General features: G+C 30.0%; 3 protein-coding genes across 6 annotated transcripts; all 3 read left to right on the top strand.

Moving 5' to 3' along the window:
- Positions 1 to 55: 55 nt before the first annotated feature.
- LOC108342272 (uncharacterized) lies at positions 56 to 945 on the top strand. Its single transcript, XM_017580023.2, has one exon. The coding sequence runs from the start codon at positions 217 to 219 to the stop codon at positions 541 to 543; it is 327 nt and encodes a 108-aa protein (XP_017435512.1). The 5' UTR covers positions 56 to 216; the 3' UTR covers positions 544 to 945.
- A 6220-nt stretch (positions 946 to 7165) lies between these two features.
- LOC108341757 (L-ascorbate oxidase homolog) lies at positions 7166 to 13230 on the top strand. Its single transcript, XM_017579405.2, has 8 exons — positions 7166 to 7450; positions 7580 to 7689; positions 9311 to 9581; positions 11530 to 11632; positions 11729 to 12074; positions 12168 to 12533; positions 12618 to 12696; positions 12796 to 13230. Exons 1-8 carry the CDS (start codon positions 7292 to 7294, stop codon positions 13006 to 13008), a joined length of 1647 nt encoding a protein of 548 aa, XP_017434894.1. The 5' UTR covers positions 7166 to 7291; the 3' UTR covers positions 13009 to 13230.
- Positions 13231 to 14604: 1374 nt separating this feature from the next.
- On the top strand, positions 14605 to 19666 carry LOC108343556 (enoyl-CoA hydratase 2, peroxisomal). 4 transcript variants are annotated; one of them, XM_017581910.2, is made up of 12 exons: positions 14605 to 14693; positions 14786 to 14847; positions 14945 to 14967; positions 15091 to 15196; positions 15709 to 15779; positions 15965 to 16037; positions 16648 to 16687; positions 16853 to 16925; positions 17278 to 17428; positions 18848 to 18918; positions 19155 to 19328; positions 19438 to 19666. In XM_017581910.2, the coding sequence occupies exons 2-12, from the start codon at positions 14791 to 14793 to the stop codon at positions 19523 to 19525; spliced, it is 927 nt and encodes a 308-aa protein (XP_017437399.1). In that variant the 5' UTR covers positions 14605 to 14693; positions 14786 to 14790; the 3' UTR covers positions 19526 to 19666. The 4 variants fall into 4 exon arrangements, with proteins under 4 accessions (XP_017437399.1, XP_017437400.1, XP_052732031.1 ...); XM_017581911.2 differs by having other exon boundaries at positions 14649 to 14703; XM_052876070.1 differs by having other exon boundaries at positions 14660 to 14847; positions 14945 to 14979; positions 15709 to 15804.
- Positions 19667 to 20618: the final 952 nt, after the last annotated feature.

The following is a 20618-nucleotide window of genomic DNA, read 5'->3' as shown; positions in this document are numbered from 1 at the left end:
TAAATCACGAGTATAGTTATAGAAGAGTTTATTTACTTTTTTTTAAAAATAAATATGAATTAGTTATTAATTTTTTCTGAGATTTTAAAAAATAGCATAAAAGCAAGGTTCACTCACAGGTTATTCAGCTTCACACTCCTTGCGATTTGTATTGAGTGAAGAAAAAAGAAGAGAGGTTCCGTTCTGTATCTTGGTTGTAGCGGTGAATTGATAGCCATGGCTTCCTCCTCAGCTTCTCCGACACCGGGCACTGCCGCTGGGAACTCGAAGAAAGGGTTAGGGTTTTTGTCTCATGCGGTGAAACGGAAGGACAGTTTCATTCAATTCTTCGCAATGACGGGAATCCTTCTCCTCAGCATGCGATCTTTAGGGCAGAAATACAAAATCCACAACCTCGAAGAAGATATCCACGTCCTCAGGGACGAGAACGCTTCTCTCTCCGACCGCATCAAAAACATCAAGCGCGACCTCCTTCGAGAAGCTTCTCTTGACTCCTCCGGCCTCTTCGCTTCTCGCCTTCGCCGCCTCTTTTCCGCAGAATGATTGTCCGTAAGTTTTTGCTACTGTTTTTGATCTCTCAACAAACAATTTCAACTGTTCCCGTACTCTCTTGAAATTAGACTTGTCAACAATAATAGCCTTTGAAGGTGTCTGTTGCTTTTTAGGAATACACTGCTATGCTTGTCCTATGGTAGTGATTCTTGTTGAGGATTTCAAGTGTTTGCTCTTAGAGATTCATATTAAATACAGTGTACTGTGAGAGTGAATAATGAATAGAAGGGATAGACGATTCTTCATATAGCGGTTTCGACATCTATGTTTAGAAATTGTAATCTTCCGTGTAGAACCTGAGCTTAGATGCTAGTTGAATTTGATGATAAGATAACTTTTCCTCTGAAATGAGATTCAGTGGTTATAAGTTTTGTTTATATGTTAAGGGATTTGCTGGAGTGATACTTAATTTTCCTTAGAAGCTAATGCAAACCATTGCACCTTCCAGCACATCTCCACTGCAATACGTATCTTCATTGTATAATAATTCAGGAACAAATCATCAGTGTTGTCCTCAAACTATAACTTTCTCTAATGTAATAAATTGTTTTAAGTAATGTTTGAAATGTTCAAATCTAGCATTTTAGTCTATCTGATAATGTATGTTAGTAAAGTTTATGTTATGATACAAGTCCCACCACGTAGAATAAAACACGTAGAATAAAACAAGACGTGGGTTTATATATACATAAGATAACTCCTTGTTATGAGACAAGATAACTCCTTGTTATGAGACGTAGAATAAAATAAGACATGGGTTTATATATACATAAGATAACTCCTTATTATGAGACCTTTTAAAGTGATGTTAAAAGCAAATTCGAGAAAACTTGACAAGCAAATAATATTTATCAGATGTGTGTTGAACCTCCTTATAGTTTAAAGGCTAATTTGAATTTTTTTTATTATTTAGGAGGCTAGCTAATAGGATTTGGAATACTTTTTTCTCGACTTAATTAGGGACTAATGAAAAGAGAGTAATAGTTCAGAGATAAAATTGAGGGATTACTTTATGCATAATCCAATTGCTCCCCAGGTTTGTCCAATGGCAGCACGACGCTCCGTCTACTTTGGCAGTTGCATAATTTATTATTCATTTGATATTGAATCCGCACTCATCCACCATTTACTTGGATTGATTTTGGAAATATCTTGCCTCCTGTGAAAATCACAATCAGTTAAACCAAAGATTCGCAATCTCTCCGTTTCTCTTTGTTCTCTGGATTTGGTTAAACTCTCCTACACAGTGGTGCCTGTTTTTCCTTTGCACAGTGATTTATATAACTACCATGGTAATCCTTGTTTACTTAACCACCAATTTCATTCTTTCATGTACTTCGTAAAAACCGTTAAGATCAACCGTTAAGTCCTTGCAATGTTTTGATTTCTTCAATGCTTACAATCTCTCCGTCTCTCTATGTTCTCTGGATTTGGTTAAACTCATACACAGTGGTGCCTATTTTTCCTTTGCACAGTTGTTTACATAACTACTACGGTAATCCCTGTTTGCTTAACCACCGATTTCATTCTTTCATGTACTTTGTAAAAACCGTTAAGATCAATTGTAAGCCTGTTCTTATTGGATGAGAATGGCTCCTGAATGGAAAGGAACTCAGTGTCACAATTTCTTTTGAATTGGTCTATAAGACGACCAATGATAAGGTTCTTTTTATAGATTGAGTTTATTTGGACAAATTTCTCAATAAATTCATTCCAAGTGAGAAAAATAGATATGAAACTCTATGTAAGTTAAAATTATCTTAGTGTACAAGCAATTTTGTTTGTTGAAAACTTATACGAGAAAGTTTCTATATAAGATAAACTATTTTTATTTTCTCATTTTTCTTTATTAGAAGGCGTCTATCTAGAAATTCATTCAAATAGGAATGACGATTACTTTTAAGGTTGGAACTCGTGATCAACATTCTTGTTATAACAATTTTATGGATAAGGTGTTTGTTCAAAATATTTCTTATAATGAGTGGGGCAACCCTCTTCCTTTTAGTTAGGCTAGTTCATTCTCAATTCTAATGATATTGTTAGCTCGATATGTACAGTAATTTGTGAAAGCTTAGAACTATAGATTCTCAAATTTATAATTGCCATCAGGTATTTTCCGAACTTTTGTTAACTAATGCCCTACAGACAACGACTTAGTTTGATAATCTTTTCTATATTATGTGTTTTTGTTTTTATTTAATTAATATTTATTTTTCTACTTGTTAACATGAGTTGTAAGGTCGTTTGAAGCAAAACTCTACTGATATGAAGCCTTCGGCTTGAATTGAACCTACAATGTATTTTAGATAAAGTAATTGAAAAAAAAATCATAGGAAATTTAAAATCCTAAAAATGAATTTATTTTCTATATATTAATTACGTAAAGTCTTTTACATTATCATTCACCTAGATATTGTAATATGTAGTGAGTTCTTGATTTTATTACGTGTCGATAAATATTTTAAAAGTTAAACCTATGATAATTTCTTATTGATTAATAGTATAAAAATATTTATGAATTTTTATTTCTTTCATGGGAATTTTTTAAAAAAGCATTAATTTCCGTCACATCTTATTACAATTATTTTACTAATTATATTCTGAAAATTAATTAAGTTTGAGCAAAATAAGTTACTTGCTAAATTATCTTTAAAATAATAATGTTCATTGATGAATAATTTATTTTTAGGTAATTGAAAAATAGAAGAAGAATGATGCATCTCATAAACAATGTAACTCTAGAAGAAAATTATGAAATCATACCTAATTTGTTTTTTTCCTAAGAATTACAAGCATTTGGATTCGACTCCTGAGTTGAGATTAAAAAAGATTAAATCTTTTGAAAAGAATAATGTCACTAAAAGAAAAGCAAATTTAATAATTTGTTTTGAGATATGAATATTGGTCTCAAAATTAAAGTTTATACATACACGGAGAGAAAGGTAGTTAAATAAACTAGTAAAAATATATGCACTCCACTGGTGATGACAAAAGGGTGAGATAGAGGCAAGTTTTGTTATTCCATACCAATTTTCAAATATATTTATATCCCAAACTAACAGGTATACAATTTTTGTTTGACTTTTATCTTTGTCAAATAATGAGTATACATGGGTGTTTTTGCTTTTTGCTGTATTTATTTTCTTACTGTTTACACGTTAATTAATTAAATGTTATAAAATAATAAAAAATTATTAGAAATAAAATATAATATTATCAAATATTTAATATAAAAAAAATTATTTTTTAATATCAAATATTTAGACAAAAATTATAATTGTATATATTTTAAATTAAAGTATCACATCATTTTTTTATAATCAAAATATTTATTAAATTTGTAAATATTAATAAAACAAAGTTGATGAATTTTAAAAATATTTTTAAAAAATTACAAAATATATTAGTTTATTTTTTAGATAAATTTTATTATAATAATTGTTTTATTAAAAATTAAAATTATATTTTAGAAAAAAAATCAAATTAAAAAGCAATTAAATTTAGAAAGAAAACATTTAACTGATAAAATTAGTAAAATAATTATTTTGAGTTAAGAAATACTTGATAAAATTGGAAGCATGATATATACACCAAAAGATAATCTTCTTATGGAATAGTATGGATAACGGCCGAAGAGTAGAAGGGATGTGTTGACTCTCCAAACTTTTTAGAATTTCGTACATATGATATGAAAATTAAGTTTAATCAATATTAAAATATTTAATCAATTATATTAAATAATTTAAAAACTGATGAAAAGTACAGGAAAAGGAAATTAAGATATATTTTTATATAATTTCTTTTTATCTATTCATTTAATTTTCCTCTTGACTAGAAAACACAAATTTATTGTTTATTTTCATTTATAATTTTGTTCCATTTTTAAGAAGAATTGAAGTTAAATATAAAATTGTTATTTCTATTTCTCATATATTTTGTTTCATTTTACCCACTTGACAAGTAAATATTGATTTTAGAGTACAGTATTCCTAATAAATTAATTTATATTGTCTTTCATGTAAAAGGTAAATGAAATTATTTAATTTTAAATTTAAACTTTTTATTACTTTAAAAGAATAAGATTTAATTATCTTTGTATTTTGTATAGTTCGCTAATCATACTTTTTAATAACTATACTTAAACTGGTGAAAATACATATGTGTAGTAACTTTTTTATGATAATAAAAGTAATTCAATTATTATTATAAATTAAATATAAATAATTTTTATAATTTTTTAAATAAAATTTTTTTGTTGATATTTTTTATTATAAATAATTATTGTAGTTTTAAAAATGATTAAATTAAAAAATAAGTAAATAACAGTCAGAGTGAAAAAAATTGAATTCGAAAATAAATTACTTAAATTATAAAATTGATAAAATAATTATTTTAATTTTTTAAAAAATAATTACAGGTAAACTTAGAAATAAAATATATAAAAAGAAATTTTCTTTAATAATGGTATGGATAAATCTTAGCATATGTGGTATGTACAATTTCTTTTGGTCAATGTTAGACAATAAAGACTGAACTGTGTATACATAGAAACTAATAAATTAAAAGGTGTGTAGAAATTAAACTAAATAATTATTTGAAATATATAAACTAAAACATAACTTTCTTGAACTATAATAATTAAAATGTGTAATTAAACCTAATAAAAATACCATACAATAAAAACTCTTAAAATAAATAATAGTCACAAAAAAAATTCCAAAACTGTTTATTGGAAAGTGAAAGGATGCTAGAAGAATTTTGGAACGTCCAAGAAACAAGGTAAGAAACAGTGAAAATAGCTTTTATGGATATAAAAATGACAGAAATTGCGATATTTCTTCCTGCACCACGGAATTCCTTCCCACATCCAATTTGTGTAACAAAATGACATAAATATTCTCCATTAAAAAACATTTAACACACTTAAATGTAGTTACATTATAATTAAATATATCTGAATGTATCTATTTATAACACTAACTCTAGAATTGATATAAAAATTAAATATAATATTATGAGTTTATTCAAATTATTAAATTTTGTAATATTTTTGTACACTTTAATTGATTTTTTAATTATTCAAGGATTATTTTTAATAGCATAAATTTTATTTCTTTAAAATATTAATTAATTTTTATCAATAATATATAATACATAATTAATAACTAACACGCACTTAAATTAGTAAATTTTACATTTATTAATAATAATAATATAATTAAATATATTTGAATGTACCTGTTTATAACATCGACATTAGAATTGATAAAAATTAAATATGAAATTCAATATAATGTTATCATTTTAATCAAATTATTAAATTCTGTAATACTTGTCTACACTTTAATTGATTTTAAATATCTAACTATGTTAGTATTATAAATTTTAATTCTTTAAAATATTAATTAATTTTTACAAATAATTATATAATAAATAATTAATAACTAACACCCATCCACACACAAACACAACACACATCATTATATATTTTAATTATAGACTAAATACAATTTTTGAAGATTAAAAATATATTTAATTCATAATAAAATGAAAGAATCATACGTTCTCGTTTCTTTTTTCTTTCTATATAAAACAATAATATTAGAAGTTTTTAGTATATTATTAAAATTTTAATTATCATTTTCCTATTTATTTGTAAATTGAATTTCAACATCTTAAAACAAATTAACTAGATAAAAGAATCATTTATCACAATATAAATTGTTTACCTATATTACGAAATTCCATGTAAAACTTTACAAATATTTTCTTATTACAATTTTTAATATAATATAAATTATAATTATAATGCAGGGAAATCACAATAGAATACGTTACTGATATTTCAATGAACATGAATTAGAATTTCATAATTTAAAAAAAAATCACTATACTAATTGAATTAGTTAATTTTATAGCAAATACAAATTAATTTTGTGTGCCATTGTACAACCTATATTCTCTAAAACAAAAGAAAAATCTATTTTTATAAATTTAAAAAACGGAAAAGTTTTGTCATTCCAAACAAACTCATCATCATGAAGTAACAAACAAAATTCTGTGTGACAGATTGACACAAGTAATTATGAGCACACAAACAAAGTAACAAAAACAAACCAAAGCGGTGATCTAAACCAAACAGGACCGCAATTTAAAAGAGGAAATTGTTTAGGACTAATACTCTGCACATGTCTTTGTTCAATTTTCAGTTTAGAACATCCTCCACAAGTAATTATTTGTATGTTTGGTTGGAGGGAAAAAAACCAAAAATTAGGCATAAATTTGAATGAAAAAAGCTTCAAAAGCACGATTAATTCCCTGTTCGTTTTAAGTTTGAACACATCATGTGTGAACCGTGAATACCCACAAAGGAACCATGTGGAAGACAAAACAAAAGTGCATGGTTAAACTATAATTAAGGTAGTATGTGGGACCCACCACCGACACTTGCATCCAATTTCCACTCTCTAAAACAAAACCTTTCACTTTTTACATCCACCCAAATTCCCTTCAATTTTTTTCCCTCTCTTATATTTTAACCTTTTTCAATTTTCAGGGCTATATATATATATATATATATATATATATATATATATATATATAGATACACACATGCATCACTCCCACTCTGTACTGCACCTAAATGTGAGCCATCCCTAATCATTTCTGACCCTTTCCCTTTCCTTCAAACTCTGTTTGTCCCTTCATACACTGTGTTCGTAACTAAGAAAGTGCAACAATGCATCTCAAGTTGATGGGAAGAGCCTCTGTTGCTGTTCTTCTGTTATCTCTTCTTGCAATTTCTCACTTTCATTTTTCTGGGGCCGAAGACCCCTACAGATTCTTCAACTGGAATGTCACCTATGGCGACATTTTCCCTCTTGGTGTTCGCCAAAGGGTATGTCTCAATCTCAACCTTTTTGTCACATTTCTTCACACTCTTTTTCTTGTCTTTTACCATCATCAATATCATAAATATGGTTTTGGATCATAATGAGTAATTGACAAATTGAAAAAAAAAAAACAGGGAATCTTAATCAACGGACAATTCCCAGGTCCAGATATTCATTCTGTTACCAACGACAACCTCATCATCAATGTCTTCAATAGTTTGGATGAGCCTTTTCTTCTTTCCTGGTAACTCTTCATCTCTTTCTTCACTCTCTCTGTTTATTCTTTGATCGAACATTTGTGTTTTGTGTTGTGTTTTATTATTAATTAAGATTAAAAAGTGTGGTAGTCTGAGATTTTTTTAAAATATAAAAGAAAAATGTTGATGTTCTTGATGTCGTGATGTTTGGGTCGGTTGCACTTTTATTTAGACGCTTTGGCTGTTTGTTGAGTCATCAGAGTCTTGCTGGAAAGTGGAAACACTGAAATCTGGCATGTGCTGCATCGAATGTGTGGAAGCGTTTCAATTGTTCAGAACAAAGGAAAAATGTTTTAAAAACTTTAAAAATGATCATATTATCTTTGTGAAAAGGACAAAGCCATGTGATTGTGACACTGCGGTGCAATGTCTCAGCGGGAGAGTAAGGGAGAGGACTTATTATTATCTTTTTAGTGTTTAATAATTTTTTATATGATAAAAATATAAAAAATAGAATATTTTTCATAAAAATATATTTATGTTTTTTTATTTGTATTTTTTTTTCTCGTCCAGTGAAAGTGGAATGGAAAACCCTTATCATCACAGCCTCAAAATCAAGTCAAACTTATGATTTGTCTAGAAGAAACTAGGGAAAGAGGTTCAACACATTAATCATGAATAAAGTTTACAAACTTTATGTTCTCAAATAAATTTAAATTAATAAAAGAAAATGCTTTGTAAATAAATGTGTAAAGGAAAGTTTCTGGAATTAGTATTTGAGTTTTCTCAAAGGAAGGCTTATTAAATAAGAATTGAAGTGAATACATTTTAGTTAATTCTACAAAGTACATCTATGAAGTTATTAAATAAGAATTGAAGTGAATACATTTTAATTAACTATAAAGTATATTTGATAAAGAAAATTTTACTGTATCCACTCTTTTAAGTTTGTATCTGCCTAAATTTCCATTTGAAAAAGGAAAATTCTCTTTCATCAATTTTGTATTATTAATAATACTTCATATAAATTGCGGCTTGGATTTTTTCAACGGAGAAAAATCTCCAGAGCTACATTTAGACATAAATCTTGACTTTTGTATTTTGCATTTCTCTAATTACTCATCTTTTGTAAGAAATAAATTATTTTTTAATTAAATAAAAAATTTATTATATAATTTTTTATTATATAATTCTTAATATTGTAATGTTATGTATCATAATTATATGATTTTTAAATTTTAACATTCTAAAGAAAAAAAGTTAGATTTAATAAATAATCTTAGGAAAAAAATATTATTACAAAAAACAGAGAATGTATTAATGTGATGGCGCGTTTACCTTTTGTAATTAATGGAAGACAACCATTACAACGATGTTCCCAACAAAAAAGCTATTAATGTGAATCCTTTTTTCGCTTTGTGAATCCAGTGTGACGTGTTACCTACTGCAAGTTTGTTTCCTAAAATCACGAGCACATGGTTCCCTACTTTACTTTATTTATTAACTCAGTATTATTTTGAAGTAAATTTAACTTTCATAATTTGCAATAATGAAATGACTTTTAGTGTATATTTTATTTTTACTAAACAAGTAGAAATTATTGTTAAATTGTTAAAAAGAAAAAAATGATTTTTGTTTAAGAAATAAATAAAAAAAATAATGATGCAGGAACGGAGTTCAGCAGAGAAGAAACTCGTTTGAAGATGGTGTTTTTGGAACAACATGCCCGATTCCACCAGGGAAGAATTTCACTTACATTCTTCAAGTGAAGGATCAAATTGGAAGCTTTTATTACTTTCCATCTCTTGCATTTCACAAAGCTGCCGGTGGTTTTGGAGGCATCAGGATTCTGAGCAGACCAAGGATTCCGGTGCCATTTTCCGATCCTGCCGGCGATTACACTGTTCTCATTGGAGATTGGTTCAAGTCCAACCACACGGTAACAATTCCTTTTCTCATCCTATCAAATTCAATATTATTAACTTTTTTCACAATTAATACATCTCATGTAAAAAAAAGTAAAAGAAACGTTTATTTGATTAGTGGAAACAAAACAATGTAAAATACTATAAGTAAACTTTATTATTATTATTTTATTAGAGTAAAAGAATGGAAGCTTATTATATTTTCAGTAATGTAAAGCGAGAGATTACATAAATAAAGTAAAAATAGTGAAGTTTAGAACTGTTTAGATTAAAATTAAAAAAATTAAAAGTGAAATATATTTGTTTAGTACGATAAAAGTCTAAACATTATTAAAAAATTAACCATGCATTTAATTATATTGTGAACAATGATTATTTAATGTAATTGATTATATTCACATATTTTAATGTTTGTGATATTATTAATTATATTTTAAAATACAATTGATTATATATATATTTTTACAAATATCTGTATTTATATAGCTGTTATTTACTCTCTCTTTTTCAATATTTTTATTTCTCAAATTTTAATTTTTCTATTTATTTCTTCACTCTTTTAACTTTTTTTTCCTTGGAATAAACGAGGAAGAGACAATTTTCCGCACCCTTAGCTTAGAAGCAAGGGATTATCCCAACCTACATAAAGCAAAAACATCCATCACCCTCTCTTTCTTTTATTCTGTCTTTCTTGGAGTGAAGGGCAAGGAAAAATTTATTTACTATTATTATAAGGTTATAGAAACTTTTTATTTTTTTAAATATGATATGTATTAAAATTAAAATTAAAACTTTTATGTTAATTTAGTTCGAGAACTTATTTTATTGATTGTAAAAGTAAATGGTATTTTTTTTAGTGTGGGTAAAAAAATAACTCAAATTTTTGAATAAGTGTATGCTAAGTTATAAATATGAGACAGAACTCGTGAAGAGTCATAAATAGCTGACATTCATGACTTCGTTGACTTTGTTGGTTGGGAGCTCCTAGCCCTCCCATGCATTGCGTGTTAATAAATACTCATTCATCACATTTTGGAAATCGCAAAGTTGACATCACATTTTTTGGATTGTGTGATAAGAGACAACCTCTTCATTCGGTCACTGAAAATTGACAAGTGCTGATATTGTAAAACCCAATAATTTAAAAGTGGTTGGAGAAATCGAATCGAATTAATCTATTTAAATATTGCATTATTATTTAATTATTATTAATACATATTTTATATTGAAATATATTTTTTACTTTTATGAATTATAGTTTAATTGAATTCAAACATAGCTGTTATCTAGGAATCCAACAGTAGCTGAGTAGGAAATTTGATGGGGACTTAACCACTAAACGTAAGTCACCATAATCGAAGAAAAGATAAAAGGACAATAGAAAAAGAATAAACTGTTTAACAAATATCAAGCGAATAATTAGTTTCTTATCCCTTGTATTTCTAATAGAAATTAAAGATACTATTAATATGATAGAAATATTTTATGCGTAGTGTTTTTAATTGAGAAACTTTGTTGTAATAATGTCCCCTTGGATACTTCGTACATAAATAAAATAGCCTTAAAGTGGTTGCTTACAAGATTTTAAAACTTTTGAATTATTGATGATAATTTATTTAATTTAAACACTTTTTGTATGAATAAATATTCTACTTATCTATCTGTTTATCTGTCAAGAATTTGGCAAATTTGCTAATTATAATTACATTAAACCAAGTTTGTTTTTCTCTCTGTCTTTTACTAAATTTGTAGAGATTGGTTGGGTCGAAACCATTGTGTATTTGATTCAGCTTAAACAAAGTACAAGCTTTTTTCATGTAAAAAAAAGTGGTAGTTTTTGAAATAATTATATATATGATTTTGGGATAACTTGTTTAAAAATCTACAAACTTGTTATGTATATAATGGCTTGCAATTAACTTGAATGATGAAGAAATAAACGATGTTTTGGATTATATGCAGACTCTGAAAGCCCATCTTGATAACGGTAAGAAGCTTCCTTTCCCCGATGGAATACTTATCAATGGTCGTGGACCTAATGGGGTGGCTTTAAACGTTGAACAAGGTACGCTAATAAACCCTTGATACTTGAAAAAAATAAAATAAAACTTACGATAATCACGAAACATTAAAATATGTGTGTTTATGATGTGCACAACAGGAAAAACTTACAGACTCAGAATATCAAATGTGGGGCTGCAACATTCCCTTAACTTTCGCATTCAGAATCACAAAATGAAACTGGTGGAAGTGGAAGGAACACACACTGTACAAACTACGTACTCCTCTCTTGATGTTCACGTGGGACAATCTTATTCAGTGTTGGTAACTGCAGATCAACCTGCTAAGGACTATTACATTGTGGCTTCCTCACGATTCTCATCCAAGGTTCTCACCACCACTGCAGTTCTTCGCTATAGCAACTCTGCAGGCCCAGTATCAGGCCCACCCCCTGGTGGACCTACGATCCAGGTTGATTGGTCCTTGAATCAGGCCCGCTCAATCAGGTATTTTGTCGCACAAATGATAAAAATATTTAAGTTGGTAGTATAATTATGTGAGTAGTGCTAGTTTTTTAACTCTGAAACATACTTGTTCAGGACTAACCTTACAGCAAGCGGACCAAGACCGAACCCGCAAGGATCGTATCATTACGGTATGATAAACACGAGCAGGACCATCGTACTAGCGAGTTCTGCTGGTCAAGTGAATGGGAAACAAAGATACGCACTGAACAGCGTGTCTTATGTTGCCCCAGACACCCCTCTCAAGCTCGCAGATTACTTCAAAATCTCTGGTGTTTTCCGCCCCGGAAGCATATCTGACAGACCCACTGGTGGTGGCATCTACCTTGACACATCCGTTTTACAAACTGACTTCAGAGCTTTTGTGGAGATTGTCTTCCAAAACAACGAGAACATCGTTCAAAGCTATCATCTCGATGGCTACTCTTTCTTTGTAGTTGGGTAAGCTCTTGCAACTTTGCATACTCAAATTTAATTAATTACCACAATATGTTTTTACTAAAATATGTAAAACCATTTATGCAGCATGGATGGGGGACAGTGGACACCCGCTAGCAGGAACCAGTACAATCTCCACGATGCAGTTTCACGTTGTACCACACAGGTGAGGATGAGCCGTGTTCTTTTGTGTAGCATAACATAACAACGTTGTTGTTGATGTATTTTGCTTCTGACTACTTCAATGGTGGTTGATTTTGTTCAGGTGTATCCAATGTCATGGACTGCTATTTATGTTGCCCTTGACAACGTGGGAATGTGGAATTTGAGGTCTGAGTTTTGGGCACGACAATACCTTGGGCAACAGTTATATGTGCGCGTTTATACAGCATCAACCTCAATCAGAGACGAGTTCCCTGTTCCAAAGAATGCAATTCTTTGTGGCAGGGCGAGTGGTAGACACACGCGACCACTCTGATGGGTCCAACCTGGTAGAAGATGCATTGTAGCTTTAGAATATAAAGAGTAATTAACTTGAGTGCTTTCGTTTATTTATGCTATATATGCTCAAATGAGATGATGAATATGAATGATTTTACTCCTAAATGACCCCAGCTCGAGGTCACATTAATTCTTTTCCAGAGAGATAGAGAGAAATATGTATTATCTTCGATTTTACTTGTGTTGTTCTTGAGGCGAATCTGATTGCAGAAAGTCCGCTTTTATTTACATACACCATTTTAACATTGATAAACAAATTGAGGTCGCGTATTTATTTATGGTTGTGCATTAAATTAATGTTTTAAACGTTAAAAAAATCTTATGATGTTTTTAGAAAGACTTTTCTAGTTTCATTCAATTCTTTTCCATTTTAACAGAGAAAAGGAAGTACAAGTTTTACACTAAATAAAAGTTATTATAAATTTATTATAATAAAATTTTGATTGAAAATTATGTCAATCATCCGTGAGTGAATTGATTTCATATTTTATTGATTTGATTTCATATTTTATTGATGTTTTTTTGTTTTTTATTATATTAAAGTTTTGAATTGAAAATGATGATAATTTTTTATTGGTGGTATGTTTTCAAGTTTTTTTTTAATGATTCATTTATTAGTTTTGATGAATTACGATTTTAAATTAAAAAGTAATGTTAATTTTTTTAAGTGTGTTTGACTCATTTTATTAATGTTTTTAATTATTATTTTTTTAAATATCTATCAACAATGAAAATAATAATTTTTCTTTTACAATTTCAAATATTTTCTACACCAAGATAATTGCTTTTTATTATTATTCCTTAGTTGTGTGATACAACCGCGTAATATATTGGTGTACAATACATGAAGTACATTCAACAATACAATAAAAGCTAAGGGATTATATATAAACAGTGCATGAAATACAGGCAGAGACATTGAAAGTAGTAAGCAGAACTTATAATAACGGGAAAAAGAAAACGAAAGAAGGGAACAAGATGAAGATTCATTTTCTAAATATTATTTTTTGAAAAAAAAAATCCTATTTATAACAAAAAAGATATAATTTAAGGTTATAACTAGTTAATATAAATGACTAAATCATTCATATGAATAATTATAACAAATCAATTTATTAATAAGATTAATTAATTTTTTAAATAATTGTGATTTATGGTGTTAATATTAATAACATTTTTTCTTTTATTATTGATTTCTTTTAATTTGCTTACAATTCCATGTCAATTTTATATTTTAAAGTTTTCTCACTGATTTCTTTCTTATTCTCTTGTATGTTATTATATTCACCACTACCATAACTATTTGCTACAACTTATAATAAGAACTTTGTTAATAGAAAAGATGACATCTGTAACCATCTCCAGAAATTAAAAACAAAAAATATTTGAATAAATAATCAGCCAAATTCTGTATCCAAATATTTACGAAAAACTATTCACAAAAGCAAAAATTTATGAAAAAAAAAATAATTTTAAAATTTTATATCCAAATTTGAACACGATATCTTCGAACTTCACTTGATTTTTTATTTCTAATTATTATGCATTGCGCAATACACGTCACTGTACCATGTCTAAATACATTGTATCAACTAACGAACCAATTTATTAACCTCTTACTTTTCTTTTGTCCATCGATGTTCTTGTGAAAGAAATTGTTAGGTCATTTAATGTAATTTCGCATTTAATATCTCAATATTAACTATACTTATCGATTCTGAGCTTAATTTTGTGTCTCAACTCAATCATTGAAGGCGAGATGGCGAATGCATCACAGTTCGACCCAGAGCTTGCAATTTCTCACAAATTCCCTGATGTAATTTTCCTATCCCTATTTTTTTTTTCATTTACTATTTTTTATTTTCTTTGCGTCGAACTGAATTATGAATTATGAATTTCTGTTATCTCTGCAGACTACATACTCTTATACCGAAAGGTGAGGCGTTTTGTAAGTCAATCTTTCAAGAGAAATTGATATTCAAATGTGCATATTCTTGCAATTTAGTTTGACGTAAAAGGAGAATGTGGGAGTGAACATGATCTGATACGTGTTGAACAGGGATGCAGCACTTTATGCCTTAGGTGTAGGAGTGTGTTTATCAGATGCTGTTGACGCTGATGAGCTAAAATATGTTTACAATGAAAATGGTCAGGAGTTTATCAAGGTATAATTTGTTTTAAAACTGTTATCAGTTAATGTTTAGTTTAACCTATTTTTCCCCCCAACGAATGTGCTTTTGTTGATCACACATAGTGAGCTTGTGGGAGAAGGCTTGAGTTTTTTTCTCGCATGATATATCCTTAATAAACGGCGACAGGGTGGAGGGTTAGTTCTATAGCTAGCTTAAGGATTAAAACTCTTTGCAGTCTCAATGAAAAGTTGAAGACCTTAACTCCAGTAGTTACCAAAATAAAGACATAATGACGATTAGCTTATTTCTTCACCAATGGCAACTGCAAAAATATTGCTAAGAATTCACTTTGGTGTTTACCAGAAGACGGTTGGAAGTATATTAGTTTTTTTTTGGTGCACTTAGTAAATGATCAATTTAACACAATTTACTTTGACCCCAAATTAGTGAACACTAAGATTTTGCTACTAGTTCATTTCTGTTTAGGCAGTCTCTGGTGACATATACTAGTACTTTCTATTCACGCATCATTTTCTGTTTTATAGGTATTGCCTACATTTGCAACTTTGCTTATACGTATTTCTGGGGCGAGTAGTTTCAATCTTCCTGGCTTGGAGTGAGTTATGCTTACTACTTTCAATGTCTCTGCCTGTACTTCATGTACTTTTTATATATAATCCCTTAGCTTTTATTGTATTGTTGAATGTATAATTTCTTCAATTTTAGCCTCCGTATTCTTTATGTTGACCTTCTTGTTTCTCTGTCTTGATACTTAACAAAAATTAAAACCGTGTGTGCTAGATATGATCCCCGGCTTCTGCTTCATGGACAACAATACATAGAATTATACAAACCTTTTCCTTCCAGCTGTCAGGCAAGGCTTTTTCATTAGAAATTGACATTCTGGACATTTAGATTGAATGGTCCATATATTGTTCCTATTTTGGCTCAATATACCAACACATCCGATGATATTAGCTGAAAAATCAAATTAATGCTAGATGTGAATGAAATTTTACTCGATCAACTATTAGAGCACATAGAATTTCATCTTCAGAATGGACACTGAATTTCAAGTATCTGACAGTGACATAATTTTTACCCATAGGTGAAATAGCTATGTTAACTTGGTGACATTTCATTCCAATGTAACATACAGTAAGAAAACTTATAGAATAACACATTTACTTGAAAAGAATGGCCTTTTGATTTTTGTTTAGTTAATTAGAGAAAAAAAGAATATATGCGAGTAACAGTTGAAGAATCAATTCTGTATATATCTGATATGTAAGTTGTTTTGGATTAACTTTAACATCAGCAGACCTCTAATTTCTCCCTATCTCCCTCAGGATCTTTAAAATTGTGATACTTAAAATTAGTTCTTCGTGATTTTCATCAGCATCCTAAGGTTTACTTTATCTATTATTACAATTTTCTCTCTATTTCTTTGTGGACAGAATCATGATATATTATTCTTGTTACAGATACACAATAAAATCAGTCTTGCAGGATTACATGATAAAGGTTGAATATCAAAATCTGCTTATACTTAGTGATTCCTTGTGTGTGTGTGTGTGTGGGTGGGGGGTTTATTCTGCAGTCTCACTTTCACATCCTTGGAAAATGTATATCTTTATGCACATTTATTAATTTTGTTTCCCCTTAAAGATTGAATGCCTTTAATTTCAGGTAAAGCAGCAATTTTGGAGATTGAAACAAAAAGCTATGAGAAAGATTCTGGTGATTTATTATGCATGAACAGGTAAGCTGTTAGGCATGGAAGTAATGAGAGGGTTAGGAAGAAATTTAAAGATAAAAGTAGTAAAGTTGTTAATTGTTAGGGGGGAGACTTTCCTGGAAAGTCTATACATTGTTATCTTGTGGGATGTTGAGGGACAGTTTCTTGGAGTTGATGTTTGTGACAGGGAGAACCTTTGGAAGCTTCGGCTTATATTGTGTGTAAAGTGAAAGTGAATAATACACTGCAAGGCTTTATCTTTGCTTCGTTTTCGGTCTTGTTCTTTCATCACTATTTATAGGTTCCTAACATAATCCTGAAAACATTCTTTATAATGCTTTGTTATCATCACACTCAACTATCAAGTTGCTTGCAGGACAACTGTCTTTCTACGTGGTGCTGGTGGTTTCTCAAAGTCATCTAAGCCATTTTCTTATACAAACTACCCTTCAAATCAGACTTCAGCTGTGAAAATTCCTGAAAGTATACCATTTTCGGTGTTTGAGGATCGTACCCAACCATCTCAGGCATGTTATAACTATGCAATATAGTTTGGAACACATTGGATTTTTCATTAATCACCCTGCATCCCTTTTTTGGCCCTTCCATCATTTACTTGTATATGCTCTCTTATTTTCTAAGACATTTGGAAAACGATTTAGGATATGTATCTTCAATTCTGAATCAACTTACCCACATACAATGATCCCTTTAATATAAATTGCATGACATGTTTTCCCACGCATCTAAACATTGACGTTGATTCAGCATGTCAGCTTCTAGCCATGTGCCTTAGATATTTTATTGTTCATGTCTTTGGCTACATCAGTCATTCGAATGCCCTGAAGTGTAATGATTGCAGTAAAGCAATAGAGGAATCAGTCAATTGAGCTAATGGAACAATGTGATATGTATTTTAAAAGTCCAACTTATACCAAATGATTTTGAATTTTGAAAAGGAATTCCTTTGTTCCTCGCATTTGTAATGTCTAAAAAGGATTAATATTTCATGCAGGTTTGCATGTAAGATTCTATTTCTTTGGTTATGGTAGTTTTGCACACACTATTAAATATGTCTTTCATTAACACATATTCCATAACCTGTATGCTGTCAATGCAAGTTTTTAGCAGACAGAAGTTACATCTAATTCTATATCTTCTTGCTAATAAGTTATTCAACCGATTAATAACTCGTGGCTTACAGTGATGGTTTGACAGATAGTCTTCCAGCAGCTGAGTTGTCATAGGAAGAAAACTTGGGTGGTCATGGGTTTTCTGTGGTCAGGTTGTTTAGGAGTGTTCTGGCTGTCTGGGTATGGTATGGTAGTGTAATGGAGGTTGGGGTAACTTGGGAAGAGAGTTGGCCTCTGCATGGTACCAGTGATCTGGGTTCTGTGGCTTACAGGTGTTAGGACTCTGACATTAGAGATATCATATTTCATGTTTCATAAGAACTAGAGACATAAGAATTAGGTAGCTTTTCTCCAAACTACTTTTTTATTTTTATTCATTAAAAGCGAGCTTACATTTCAGAGCTTCTATTAAAAGAATGTTTAACCTAACTCCTTTAAGAAGAGAAACTAAAAACTTCTGCCAAATATTGTGTCAGAATAAGGATAGGACATGAGAAGTGTATGTGTTAGAAGAAATAAAAACTGATAGGATGGTTAAGGAGGTTTGATGTTCGATCGATACACTCAGTTGGCTGACGGGGTGCGGGTGGGGGTAATTAGGACTCAAGTGTTGAACGCACAACAATTGTAAGTGAAGAGAGTGCGAGTATTCTTATCCTATCTTCCATTCTTCTCTCTCTACTGTCTATTCTTCACCATTCTAGCTCTCTGTTGAGATTCTTGAATCCATGGAACCCGAACACATCTTTGAAAACTTTTGATATGACTCTTTAGAAATTCTACACAGATTCTGAATGTTCTTCACTTTGGCAGGCATTGCTCTATAGGCTATCTGGTGACCATAATCCTCTGCATTCAGATCCCATCATTGCAAAGGTTGCCGGGTTAGTACTCTATCCTGTATTCTGAATGCCGGCAGAGTGTCAAATACTTTAAATTTCTAAGTAGATTGCTTCGCTTTCCCCCTTTTCCCAGTTGAAGCTGGGTTTTGTGCTTAGGTGAATGAGAATTTTCCTCCCCTTTCAGCCATGGAACTTTTCATTGACTTGTTAATTTTCCTTCATATGTTGCATTCAATTGTTCGGCTGATCTAATTCTGATTTTTAACTTATTGCCAAAGATTCTCGCAGCCAATATTGCATGGACTGTGCACATTAGGGTTTGCAGTTAGGGCAATCATCAAATGCATATGCAGAGGAGACCAAGATTTGATAAAAAGCATAGCGGGCAGATTTCTTCTACATGTCTACCCTGGTGAAACTCTGGTTACTGAGATGTGGCTTGAAGGCTTAAGGTTGAATCAGTCTGCTTTATTCATAACCTTTTTTTCTTGCATTATCCACTTACAACTATTCAAAAATCTTGGGGAATTGCTATAGTGATTGAAAATTGAAATTGTGCAGGGTAATTTATCGGACTAAGGTGAAAGAGCGCAAGCGAACAGTCCTTTCTGGCTTCGTAGATCTGCGTGGTTTAACTTCATCACTGTGAAAGAATTGAATTATGTGTTCAATAATATTGTGTAGGTTCATAATACTGGCAGAGGGTTTGCCATTAAGAATCTGTCCAATAAACTAATGATGCATTTTAGACAGATGATTAAAATTTAAAAATGGGTATTTATGTAGAATAGTAAGGTGTTTTTTGCATGAACTTAACATGTAGGTGAAATTGATTGAATATAAAACAGTCCGTAACTGGAACTTAGTTGTAATGTTACCTCTCAATTCATTCGTGCCACTGTTCTAACATTCAGTAGTAGTCTAAGCTTTTGCCTGTTTAAAGAAATAATGGTTTTTTAGTATTTTTTATAACTTCCATTTTTTTTTTCATATGGCTTTGAGCTTTTTATTCTTTTTAAGAAAAAGGAACTTGAATATGATTTCAGTTAAAAAAGCATTATCGTCTTTTAATTGCGATTTTTTTATCTCGTCGACCGACCTTTTTGTTACGATTCCCTTATTTTTTTCAGCCATGCGAGGGTTTTTTTATTTGTGTTTCAAAATTTATTAGTTTTTAAGTGACTCTTGTATAACAAAAAACTATATATCAAGCAATACTAAGTGACAACAATTCTCATTTTAAGAATGTCGATCTTTAAATCTAAATAATATAATTACGAATGATGGTCAAGATGAAAAATATATTTGGTAATCACATGGTTACTGAAAAAATCAAGGATATTTACTTACTTTGGATCATTCAAATATAATATCACAATTTACACTTATAGTTCATGTTTCTTATAATAATTATGTTTTTCATTGATAAAATAAAATCAGTTCTGTGTCTTCAATGACGAAGCTGGAAAATAGAAAGTGTGTGGTATCAAACATTGACCAAGATAATATATGCACGACGCATTGGACGACCCAAATAAGGCTCAGTTGTGGGTTTAGGGGCTGTGTAACTTTCCCTCGGTCATCAACCCCTAGTCCAAGGAACAAAATAGGAACAAAGGGATGACTCAAAAATACGTAAAACACGATTAGACATGTTTTGTTAGATCAATTCCAACCTTGACTGAGGACCTTGAACCAGTCGTTTTCTTTTTCACTTGGGGTACTTTGTAGTTTTGAAGAAC

The sequence above is a fragment of the Vigna angularis genome, chromosome 4 (assembly GCF_016808095.1).
Source record: "Vigna angularis cultivar LongXiaoDou No.4 chromosome 4, ASM1680809v1, whole genome shotgun sequence".
NCBI lineage: Eukaryota > Viridiplantae > Streptophyta > Magnoliopsida > Fabales > Fabaceae > Vigna > Vigna angularis.
This window is presented reverse-complemented; position numbering and strand designations above follow the sequence as displayed.

Coding starts and splice junctions, on each gene's coding strand:
- LOC108342272 (XM_017580023.2), top strand. CDS start 217: ATGGCTTCCTCCTCAGCTTCTCCGACACCGGGCACTGCCGCTGGGAAC.
- LOC108341757 (XM_017579405.2), top strand. CDS start 7,292: ATGCATCTCAAGTTGATGGGAAGAGCCTCTGTTGCTGTTCTTCTGTTA. Junction 7,690..9,310: donor GAGCCTTTTCTTCTTTCCTG/GTAACTCTTCAT, acceptor ATAATGATGCAG/GAACGGAGTTCAGCAGAGAA. Junction 9,582..11,529: donor GGTTCAAGTCCAACCACACG/GTAACAATTCCT, acceptor GATTATATGCAG/ACTCTGAAAGCCCATCTTGA.
- LOC108343556 (XM_017581910.2), top strand. CDS start 14,791: ATGGCGAATGCATCACAGTTCGACCCAGAGCTTGCAATTTCTCACAAA. Junction 16,926..17,277: donor GATTTATTATGCATGAACAG/GTAAGCTGTTAG, acceptor AGTTGCTTGCAG/GACAACTGTCTTTCTACGTG. Junction 19,329..19,437: donor ATGTGGCTTGAAGGCTTAAG/GTTGAATCAGTC, acceptor GAAATTGTGCAG/GGTAATTTATCGGACTAAGG.